Source organism: Centropristis striata, chromosome 16, assembly GCF_030273125.1.
Source record: "Centropristis striata isolate RG_2023a ecotype Rhode Island chromosome 16, C.striata_1.0, whole genome shotgun sequence".
In the NCBI taxonomy this organism is placed as follows: Eukaryota; Metazoa; Chordata; class Actinopteri; order Perciformes; family Serranidae; genus Centropristis; species Centropristis striata.
Genome location: NC_081532.1, coordinates 28,540,327 through 28,552,401, shown reverse-complemented (window position 1 = coordinate 28,552,401; position 12,075 = coordinate 28,540,327). Strand labels below are relative to the sequence as shown.

Sequence of the window (12,075 nt, the reverse complement as noted above, 5' to 3'; positions counted from 1 at the left end):
TCTTATTATGTTTTTATATCTATGTGATACATCGTTTTGAGACTGACAGATCAGTACTGCTGCCAGTAGACCACAAAAATCAGACTTTGACAATCACTGCACTATGAACACTCAGGCTACCTTTTAAAATGTAATTTAATGTGCAATATTCTCTGTGCAATGGTCCATATCTAACTGCTGACTCTTATATTGCATTATATATAATGTTCCTTAAGCTTTTATTTCATTTGTGTTTAAATTGTTAATACTTTTTATATTTCTACTTGTTTACATTGTACATTGTAAATACTTAAAAAATGTTTTACTTGTTTCTTTGCTAATACCTCTCTTATATTTCTAGTTTATACTGCTGTTAAATATTTTTTTGTTATTTTGCTATCCACTTTGCTGCTGTAACTCTGGCAATTTCCCTTTTGTGGGCCTAATAAAGGAAATCTTAATCTTAACACAACCCTGTTTTTTCCTGATTGGTAAAAGGTGTTTATTCAAGCAAACAGCTATGGCTTTTGTTTTAACATAAATCAGTAGATCAGAGCTCTAAAAGACCAAGATGAACTCACCTGCTTCACAGTCTATGAACTCCAGAGAGTCCAGAGCCACAGTGGCTCCACCTTCCCCCAAGCAGGAAGTGTAGAGCAGGGTCACCTGGAAGGGCTCGTCCACCGGGCCAATCTCAGTCTCCAGGACCTCCCACTCATCCCTGCACCAAGCAATTGTTTATTGTTTATTGTTAAAAAGATCCCCATTAGCTGTCACGAAAAGTGGGAGGAGCTAGTCTTCCTGGGGTCCACAAGACAAAACAAAAATCACTTAACAATTAAACATTGTAGACATTATTATACACGTCATCAGAAATCATTCCGAATAAGTTATTACATTCATATCTATTACATTAATTCTCACTTTCATACAGTAAATATGTTAATTCACTACTCACAAATTTAAATAGTGCATTCTCAAGTAATAATTAAAAGATACTTTACTATTCAGTTCACGTATATTCAGTGGGCAATTATTCCAATAACTGATAGCACGATAAATAACTGTTCTCTTTAATGCATTTGATTTTGAACATGGTAACATGGTCATCTGACCACCATTAGCTGACCTTGTCACATAAGAATGAACCTGATCACATCTGACAATTTGGTTATATAAGAAAACAGGTTGAAAAGAATAGACAGTGTTTCTAAAAATTTTTGTTGTATTGCACGCCAACCTGTACTCTACCATTAACCAGGAAAGTTGACGGTGCATACTGATAGTGTTTGTTCTTATGGAACAATGTAAAACCAACCTGGCAGCTCTGTTCTGGGCAGTTTGTAATTTCTTTAGTTGACCTTTAGATGCGGAGGACCATACAGGTGCACAATAACAAGCAATAAGCAATCACAGAGAAATGCCTTTTAAAGCCTGCTGTGGGAATCCACTCTTGTATGGAGACATTTCGAGATATTGCACAAAACAAAACTATCCGGATAAGTAACAATTAGAGAGGCTTGAGACTTTCAGCCTTGGTGCTGACATATACCAGTAACTGAGCTGTCATGGCTAATAACATAAGCTAATGTTATTGGCAGTGGTGGAAGCAGTATTCAGATCCTTTACTTCAGTAAAAGTACTAATGCCACTCTGTGAAATTACTCCACTGCATTTAAAACTTACTCAAGTAAAAATACAAAAGTATCAGCAGCAAAATGTACTTAAAGTATCTAGTAAAAGTACTCATTATGCAGAATGAACCCACTCAGATTGTTTTATATATTCTAAATATAATATATCATTATTCATCATGTTTTATATTAAATCTCGACCTGAAAAGTAACTAAAGCTGGTAGCTACATTTAGTGGAATAAAAAAAGTACAACATTTGCCTGTAAAATGTAGCAGAATAGAAGTATAAAGGTACATGAAATGGAAATACTAATAATGTTCCAAATATATTATTGGATTGTTATTATTATGTATGCATTTATGTAAGCAGCATGGTAATTTTGTCAAGGTAGGATTAATTGTATCTTCTTAACATACTGTTATGAGGTTTAATTTCAACAAATGTCTTATCACTTTAAATTGATCATGTTTTTATGTTAAATCTCAGCCCGAAAAGTAACTAAAGCTGTCAGCTAAATGTAGTGAAGTAAAAAGTACAATATTTGCCTCAAAATGTAGTGAAGTAGAAGTATAAAGTTACAGTTAAATGGTTATACTCAAGTTAAGTACAACTTCATCACAATTGTAAATGTACTTAGTTACTTTCCACCACTGGGTATTAGCACACTAAAATAACAAAAAGGTTAGCTGCAGCACTCCAAACCTGATTTAGTTATCAGTGTTAAATCAGAACATCCTTGGCGAAGCAGGCCTTAGCAGAAACAACAAATATTGAAAGCATTTTTCATGTTTACAACAGATCTTAAAAAAGAATAAAATTAACACCTGCTTCTACCAGTTTGGAATATAACAAAAGCCAGTGTGACCTAGGGCTGTTTCCTTCACATTCACTGAAACTTATTAAAAACAAACCTCTTGGGCCACACTTTATAAACATGTTTGTGTCCCAATTAAACCTTCCGCTGTTTTCAGAAGTAAAGACTTTTACTCCTTGAAAAACTTTTGCAACCTACTTGAATTGAAGTTTACATCAACGCAAACCCCGTAGCGGCTCGGAAATCAGGGTTACTTTGTGGCAATTTTCTGTAAACAAATGCTGTTTAAAAGTGTTCATTCTTCACTATGAAGGCCTGGCTAGCATGTTAATTGTATTTCCTTTGTCATGTACACTACCGGTCAAAAGTTTTAGAACACCCCAATTTTTCAATTTTTTATTGAAATTCAAGCAGTTCAAGTCAAATGAACAGCTTGAAAGGGTACAAAGGTAAGTGGTGAACTGCCAGAGGTAAATAAAAAAAGGCAAGCTTAACCAAAACTGAAAAATAATGTACATTTCAGAATTATACAAGTAGCCCTTTTTTCAGGGAACAAGAAATGGGTTAACAACTTAACTCTATGTAGTCTTGGGCTATTTTGTCAATTTTTGAATTCTTTTCATGTCTTTGTAAGTCATTTTGTGTCTTTTGGGGTCTTTTTTTGTCATTTTGTGTCTTTTTTTTAGTCCTTTAGTCCAACATAAAATGTGATTTTGAATCTTTTTTTTACTTTCAAAACACTATCATGCTAAATAAAGAAATTTAAATGTTGCAAATGTGCATTAATTTCAGAGTACACTGAGACATTAAACTGCATCATTTTCAATTAAATTCTGGAAAGGTTGGTGTGTTCTAAAACTTTTGACCAGTAGTGTACATCTGACCACATTGGGCCTGTATTAGGCCTTCTGTATTTTTCTATATTATATGTCATATACCACTTATACTATACTGTATATATCTCTGCATATATTTAAATATATTTATTCATTGATGTTCATACCACTACATGCAACAACTTATTCAACCTATTTAACTTGCTGAAATATTGCTGAAATTTCTTCAATGTGCAAAATCTGTAAAATACAAAGTACTGTCAGGAAAACAGTACAACAAATATATATTAATAATAAATGCAAAATAGCATACATGTTTGTATGTGTATAGAATGTATGTATATGTATTATTTTTTTATATTCCGCCATCGTTCATATACAGTCAGCAGAAATCACATTCCCATAGTTGCATGTGCACAGTTAGTGTTTCCTTGTGCACACCAACCACAAAGTCCAAAAAATACAGCTTGTCAAACAAACATCGACGAGTCAAAAGCTCCCCATATAACCTCGGGCTGAGGGGTAATTCAGTATGATAAATTATCATTTTTCAAAGTAATCATATATCACGTTACCGTGATACAAGGTCTTAATCATTGTATTTGCATGAATGTAAATGTGAGGATTGGTGTTTTAAACACACGTTGTCATCACGTTGTTAATGTCACATAATGTTTAGGTTTAGGCACCAAAACCAATCAGATAAGGTTTGGAAAAAAAGCAGGGTAAGAAAAAAACCCTTTCAGATATAACTTCCGAACAGCTTGGCTAAACTGATTATAAAAAACGTATTCTGACTCAAATTTCTAAAAATATCTTGAGAGAAATATTATTTAAGGATTGTGATTTTGTTTTTTACACTTTACATTAGCACTCAGTTCAATGAGATTAACAAACGGGACTCCAACTGGCAATCTTCCAGTCACAAACTCCTCCAACCTTGAAGCTTCATTGCCGAGAATACATTAGTGCATACAGCTCAGGACAATAATGGTGCAGACTAATGTGTAAAAGTCTACTTGGAAGACAAATGTTGGTTAAAGTAATTTGTGAGGAGCATTTTTCAACAGCATTGTGCAGTATTTTCCTCATTTATTTAGTGTGCTTTGTTGTTCAGCTCCTTAAACATACCCCAACAATGGTGCTGATAGTAAAACCCCAGTGTAGTGAAATCAAACTACTGTCTTAATCTCATTACCAGTGGTGAAATGTAACTAAGTACATTTACTCAAGTACTGTACTTAAGTACAATTTTAAGGTACCTTTACTTTACTTGCGTATTTCGATTTTATGGAACTTTATACTTCTACTCCACTATATTTTAAGGCATATATTGTACTTTTTACTCCACTACATTTAGCTGACAGCTTTAGTTAATTTTCAGGTCAAAATTTAATATAAAAAACATCATCAACTTAAAGAGATTTTACTTTTTTCAATTTAATCTCATAACAGTATATTAAGTAGTTAAATGAATAATAAATGCATCAAAAATAATAATACAATAATATATTTAGATTATTTAAAACAATCTGAGTGGGTCCATTCTGCATAACGAGTACTTTTACTTTTGATATTTTAAGTACATATTGATGCTGATACTTTTGTACTTTTACTTCAGTAAGTTTTGAATGCAGGACTTTTACTTGTAGTCAAGTAATATCACAGTGTGGTTTTAGTACTTTTACTTAAGCAAAGGATCTGAATACTTCTCCCACCACTGCTGATTACTCTGTGTGCCTGCATGTAAACATACTAAGAGTAGAGCTGAAAATATTTTTTTTTTCTCAATAATTTCAGTTAAAACTGTAAAACCGAGCTTTACCATTTACCATTTAGACTAATTATTTATTTATTGAAATACCAGAAAACATGGTATATTGTGATATATATCTTTATCTAGAAATGAGAAAGACGATTTTGTCCATATTGCACAGCCCCAGTAAAGTACATCTGTCTGTTATACATTATTATTTTTCCCACCTGATCTGCCACTACTTTTTTATTTTTATTTTATTTAACCTTTATTTAACCAGGGAATATCCCATTGAGATTAAGAACCTCTTATTCAAGGGAGCCCTGGCCAAGAGGCAGCAAACACAGAATACAGTTACATATTTGCATAACATACAGACCTTAAACTCATCATGAGAAACAAGTGCATGTTATGGAATTGGCCTCAATAACTCTTAGTTTGGATTTAAAAGTGCTCAAAGAAACAAATTCAGTTAATTTCCATTCTTTCTGTAGCATATTCCATGCATAAGGTGCAGAGTAAACAAATGCACAAAGAAAAACACAACTTATTTCGAAAATAAAAACCCAATTTTAACCTCAGCTTCTTCACAAAATTTTCTATGTGTGGCTTGAAGGTGAGTGAATCATCAATAAAGACTCCTAAGTATTTATACATATGAGCCAACTCTATTTCGCTGCCCTCAAGAGTGGACACTGGGGGAACCATTTGAGGCAATTTTTTACTGTTAGAAAATATCATAAGCCTTGTTTTATCGGCATTAAGAACCAGTTTCAAGTGAATGAATGAGTTTTGTACAGCTACAAAAGCTTTCTGCAAAAGATTCAATAGCCTGAACAAGAGTTGCACAAAGCTGGGCCTCATACAGCAGCTCTGCTCTTGCCATTCAGCCCATCATAGCACAGGTCCACTACAGATTTGTTTTCTATTCTCAGAACTCACTGAGCTTTACTCTGCACATAATAGATACAGGCCGTTTCTACAAATACAGCGATGATGTCAAAGGTACAACATAATATACACTTACATGAGTCGATGTGTAAAGGGTTTGTTTCCACACAAATACAAATATCCTCAAATGCTATGCATCTTTTTCTCTATGCTGGTATGAAAAAATAGATGCAGCCCAAGCCTAAATCATGTTTGTCCTGAACATACAGAAAATGAGGATAATGTGTACAATTCCTAGGGCAATTACCACATACATTCAGAAAAAAGGTTCAATCAGGACAGTTGCTTACTTCTGAAATCAGTCACAAATGTGTCACATAGATGGTGTGTACAGTTTAGCATGCCATGAGTGGTCAGCTGAATAAAAGAAATGTCTGTGTGTGTCTCATAATGGAATTGCTCGTCCATTACTGCGAGGACACTAACAAAGCCAATGTACAAACTTATTGCATATGCCAATCCATCCCTCTTCTGTCCTAACCAATTATATATGAATTCATTTGCAGAGTCTGCATCGAGACACATGAATGCTTTTAGCTGCTCTGAAGATGCCTGTACTTCAGCATTAGATCAATGGGAAATACCTGTCCCCATTTTCCAACAATACCCGGGGGACTGATGCCCCACACAGGCACTATTCTACCGTTTGTCCAGCATGACAGCTAAGAAACATTTTCTTTATTTAACTGTAGAACCACAGAAGTAAAATGTATTAGTTTCTGTGCCCTTGCTCTGTCTGAAGGCCTGTGTCACGTTTCATTGCAGTTAATATAAGTTCCCTTTTATTTTTTTCAAAGACTGGACCTCAACTTGACAAGCACTTCAATCAGTAAAGATGAAGGCCTTTGCTTTTTCTTTACACCAACTAAATGGACATGTTTTGCTGCACAATAAAAAAAATATCTATTACACACAAACGGCATGGCAGAGGCATGGAGAGTCTGTTCAGAGTGGGTTTGCTGACCTGCGATCATCATGTCTCCTGGGGTTGAGAACCACAGAGTGAACAGCCGAACCCGAGTGGACTGGCTTGATGAGGAGCGTGAGGTTCCCTGCTGCGAGGCTGGACACATACAGGGCCACCTGTAGGATGCAGTGGCCATCGTTTCCTGGCAACACTGGGCTGGTTAAATGGTACTCGCATCTCCCGGAGGCCTCAGTGGCAGGGGAGGGGCTTAGGAGAAGAAAGTGCCCTACAGTGATGGAACAGTAGACATTTCATGTATTATTATTATTATAGCAGCCTCATAATACTGTCACTCCTATAAATCATTTCATAAATGCTTCCACATTAGGACAAATCTCAGAGTAGGCATGAGGATATATCAAGCACAAAATCAAAACATACACTAGCGGTCAAAAGTTTTAGAACACCCCAATTTTTCCAGTTTTTTATTGAAATTCAAGCAGTTCAAGTCAAATGAACAGCTTGAAAGGGTACAAAGGTAAGTGGTGAACTGCCAGAGGTAAATAACAAAAGGTAAGCTTAACCAAAACTGAAAGATAATGTACATTTCAGAATTATACAAGTAGGCCTTTTTCAGGGAACAAGAAATGGGTTAACAACTTAACTCTACTCTACTCTTGGGCTATTTTGTCCATTTTTTAATTCTTTTCATGTGTTTGTAAGTCATTTGGTGTCTTATTTTGGTCATTTTGTTTCTTTTTTTAGTCATTTTGTGTCTTTTGGTGTTTTTTTTGTCATTTTGTGTCTTTTTTTGGTCATTTTCTGTCTTTTTTTAGTCCTTTAGTCCAACATAAAATGTGATTTTGAATCTTTTTTTTACTTTCAAAACACTATCATGCTCAATAAAGAATTTTAAATGTTGCAAATGTGCATTACTGCAAAACTTTTGACCAGTAGTGTATGTCAAGGGAGATGCACTGATTCAAAAGAGCTATGAGCAACCATCCATCACTGGGTTTTCTAACCTCTTAATACGTATTATAGAGGAAAAAGGCATGAGCAGTATCCTAAAGCACTCATTTAGTTTGTTCTTCTGCTCTCTTACCGTCAGCGCTTCCTACTGAGTGGTCAGCCACAGGCATCGTCCTCGCCTGAGCACTTTCTGGTTGCTGTGGCGCCGCCACTGACCAGTCACTTTGGTCGCTGTGATTTGATAAAGTCCAGTGGCAGAGTGACTCAAAATCACAGGAGGTACCTGAAAGAGAGAAAGATGACAGCGTAGGTGTAATTGAGTCTTTGGTTTGGGTAAATATTCAAAGTAAGATTTTCAAAACTATCGTTACTTTGACAAAGCTAACAGCTCTACAATTAGATTTTTTGGAAATAGATATTGAGCACTACTTTTATACTAGTATTGTGCTGAAGTGTAAATTGTTGCTATTGTGACAACCTTCATTCAAAGATCTGAGGGAAACACTATAATAAATCTGAATAAAATTGCAATGTTCATGGTAATAAAAGTGGGATTTTTTTCTTCTATCCAAAGTTTTACACCATTACATGTCTGAATATGAAAAAAGAAGGACATGTGTCATTTATAGCTGCCTAAAAATACTTTTATACTACTTGTATGTATGTTATTTTGAGATTTGACAAATTCCAAACAGTACTTTTGACCACATATGCCTTTTGTAAAATTACTTTTGATGTTAAAAACAACTCATGCGGAAAAAAAAAAAATGAGAATATGACCAAAGAACAAACAGCATTTGTGATTTCCCCCAAAATTAGCTATTACTGTTCATGGCCTTAATGTCCTCTAAATCTAATTGAATCCCAAAATCTGCCTATCAGCCAAACAGACAGACCCTTTGTTAATTTTGAGTAATTGTGTGTCGGTCTGTGTTGGGGGTTGATGAACAGTAATAAAGAGAAATCATGTGATGGTTGGAGAGGAAAATGCCTCTACAGCTAATCCTGCAAACAGCCAAAGGAATCCCTCTCGGGATAAATGAGGGAAATATGAGGCGTAGGATTAAATCCTTATTCCTTCATTGAAATGCATTTCATAAATCAACTAAAATGAGCTTCCTTTGATCCCAAATAACCTAAAAATGTTTTCCTCATGTCAGCATGCTGCTTATGTGCTCCTTTCTAATCTAACACAGCAGCATTGATGACCTTAACAACTTCACATTGAGCAGATTTTTGTCCCAAGTTTCTTGTGGTGGATATTCGGCAATATAGTAATTGCTGTAATATAGTCATTGCTTTAAGGCTGTATGATTATGGCCATAATGATAATAACCGTAATTTTGATCACTATTGAGATCACGATTAATAATCACGCTTGTTTGTTGATTTCACAAAATGGGTTAGTTTATCTAATGGGTTCTCAACACTGTATTTGAGATAACTGTTGTTATTTTAGGCTACTACTGTTATTAATAATAACAAATTCACACACATTAGCACAATAAGCAGTGTTTCCCCTACCATCATATTAAGGGTGCTACTTGTGACATGTCATATTTGGCTTTGACTTTGACTGAACATTTGCTCTCACTTTGCAATAAAAATATCTATCGTATATCGATATTCAGCCAAATTCAAGAATACTAATTAATACTTATTCAAGAAACTAAGCTGCTCTGATTGGCTCACGGAGGCACGTGATCAGACAGTAGTTTACGGAGCGCTAGAGTTGTTTTGCAAAAAAAAAGAATGATACATTTTAAATATGGCTCGATCACGTAAATTTAATCGTGGGAAGACAAAATTGTGATTACGATTAAAATTCGATTAATTGTGCAGCCCTACATTGCTGCCCTTTAATAAGAACCACTTTTCACTCAAATCAATCACTAGTTACACTGATAAGGTAATCACTGAAATAATGTTTTCTCTTTGTGTGAGTGCATAACTCTTACTTTGGCTGTCATCTTCTGAGTCCAGATGATGAGGAAACAGCTGATCTGAGAGGTGCTCCTCCAGAAATCTGTCCAAAAGAGCGTGGCAGGTGCTGCAGACTGAGGAGAGACAGACAGACCAACAGAGGTTACACAACTTGTTTTGCTAATGAGGGCATGTCATTCATAAAAAAAACCCTACCCTAGCCAACAGAGGAGGCTAATAACAACCTGCCTATAGCTGATGGAAAAACTTGCAGTGCAAATTGAGAAAAAATTACAAAGCATGCCAAATGACACATTCAATTGGCGACTGTAGATTACCTGTAGCTGTGGTTGTGAGGGGGAATGAGTGTCTGTCTACATGTGTCAGCAGCACTGTGATAGACGTGTCGAGGAGGCCCTCTTCTCATAATGTGAGTTTAGATGTGATTTGTATTTCCTTTTAATGTAGGCATTTAATATAGCATAAGTTAATAGAGCAAATAGAGGTTCTACTCACTCGTTAGGTGCATTAAAGAAAATAAATCGCAGCAACTTTCTACACAAACCGACACATTTATTTAAACTATGCCTTGAATTCATGGAAGGTGATGTATTGGGGAAGTAATTGTCAGCAACTCTGTTAACAGATCATTAACTGTTAACAGTTAACAGACAAGTAGGCAACTTAATCCTTTCCGTGTCCCGCAGGCAGCTGCAGACTTGCACCAGTCCACTAAGCTCCCACTGCAGCTGTGTGGTTGTCAGCTGTGTGTCTGAATATACTTGGTGTTGTAGAACGACTGATTTACGCCGGAAACACACACCAGCCACTGCAGCGAAGAAGAGCCCGTCGTAATATCTGAAGCCTGGAGTTGTGCTCATGTGTTTGAAGCTGAAGGAGAAATTCTTTGTCGCAGTACTTTGTTTTCTGTGGTTAAGGCTGATACATACTCTGCAAGAACAGGATGTTTTCTCTCTGTTTTGTTATCTCTCCCAGGGCTGCGAGAAGAGAATTAATGAATTTTTTGGGGGGGAAGATCTCGCATATTGTTCTCGACACATCACAACTGTTGACAACTGTGGTCTCCAACATGCGTAGCATGTGACGTGTGCTACAGTGTGAGGTCCATATGAGGACTTCCCAGGAGTTCTGCAGTGGAATTTCTCGTTAAGTACTAAATGTTCTCGCCACCTTGAGAAAACAAACAAATGTCTCTGTTCTTGCAGAGTATGTAGATGGACCTGCACTTATATAGCGCTTTTCTAGTCGCTTTGCGACCACTCAAAGCGCCTTACACTACAGACTGCGCTCATTCACCCTTTCACACACACATTCATACTGGTGGCAGAGGCTACCCTAAAAGCAGAGGCTACCCTAAACCCACCTGCCACCATTGGGAATTCATTCACACACTGATGAACACAGCATCGGGAGCAATTTGGGTTCAGTATCTTGCTCAAGGATACTTCGACATGTAGGCCGCATCGGTCAGGGATCGAACCGCCAACCCTTCGGTTGGGGGCCAACCAACTCTACCAACTGATCCACTGTATTAGCCCATATTCTTGCTGCAGTTCCTCTCAAAAAATTAAAGAGCGGTTTTAAACCAGCTTTGTGTCACCTCAGTGTGGACAGATCAAAGGTTTCCCTCCATGTCCCTCCAACTGTACCCCCGGTTGTGGAAATTAAGATCCGAATGCTGTGTTTCCTGTTCAACTGATGATATAAACCGTCCCGAATTCTTATTCTCCACCTCGCCTGCAGCATCTTTCTCTCTCTCTTTCCTTGTGTGACCGTGTGAGGGTGTGTCTAATTGCAGAAGTGGAGACGGGTGTGTGAGTCAGGCAACCAGCTGCAACTGATCATGAGTAGCCCAGATCAGACCGCCATATTGCCAGATCATAGACTCTGTTCATGTAGTCAGTCTCACTTTAAGTCTTTTGATTCCTGCTCCTGTTCTGTCAGTCTTTAGCTAAAACCTGTTTCCCCTCCAGTCAACCTCAGCCTGACTTCAGCCTCTCTCACTTGTGTCTGCTTCCCAGTCTTTGTCCCTTGTCTGTTACTCCACATTTTGTTTTACAAAGTAAGAAAATCAATGTGTAAGTCAAACCTGATGTTGTGTTACGCATAAAAGAATGATGCGAGTCTTTTCAACTTAGTGACAAATACAGTTTATGTGTTAAACACTTGTATCAGATCGGTACTTAGTACTGGCCGATACCCAAAGTTCAGTTATCTGAATCAAAATCAGGACCCAAATAGTCAGTTTGGTGAAACTATATTCTGTACAAGACGCCTTCA

The 12,075-nt window shown here is 36.6% G+C and overlaps 1 protein-coding gene across 1 annotated transcript in view; it reads right to left on the bottom strand.

Moving 5' to 3' along the window:
* The window catches only part of ltk (leukocyte receptor tyrosine kinase), a 78,914-nt gene that overhangs the window by 46,203 nt on the left and 20,636 nt on the right, over positions 1-12,075 (bottom strand). Inside the window, exons 2-5 of the mRNA XM_059353483.1 lie at positions 9,810-9,908; positions 7,985-8,134; positions 6,937-7,165; positions 561-700 (exon numbers count right to left, since the gene is read on the bottom strand). Coding sequence (XP_059209466.1) covers positions 561-700; positions 6,937-7,165; positions 7,985-8,134; positions 9,810-9,908 — 618 coding nt within the window. The remainder of the gene's footprint in view (positions 1-560; positions 701-6,936; positions 7,166-7,984; positions 8,135-9,809; positions 9,909-12,075) is intronic.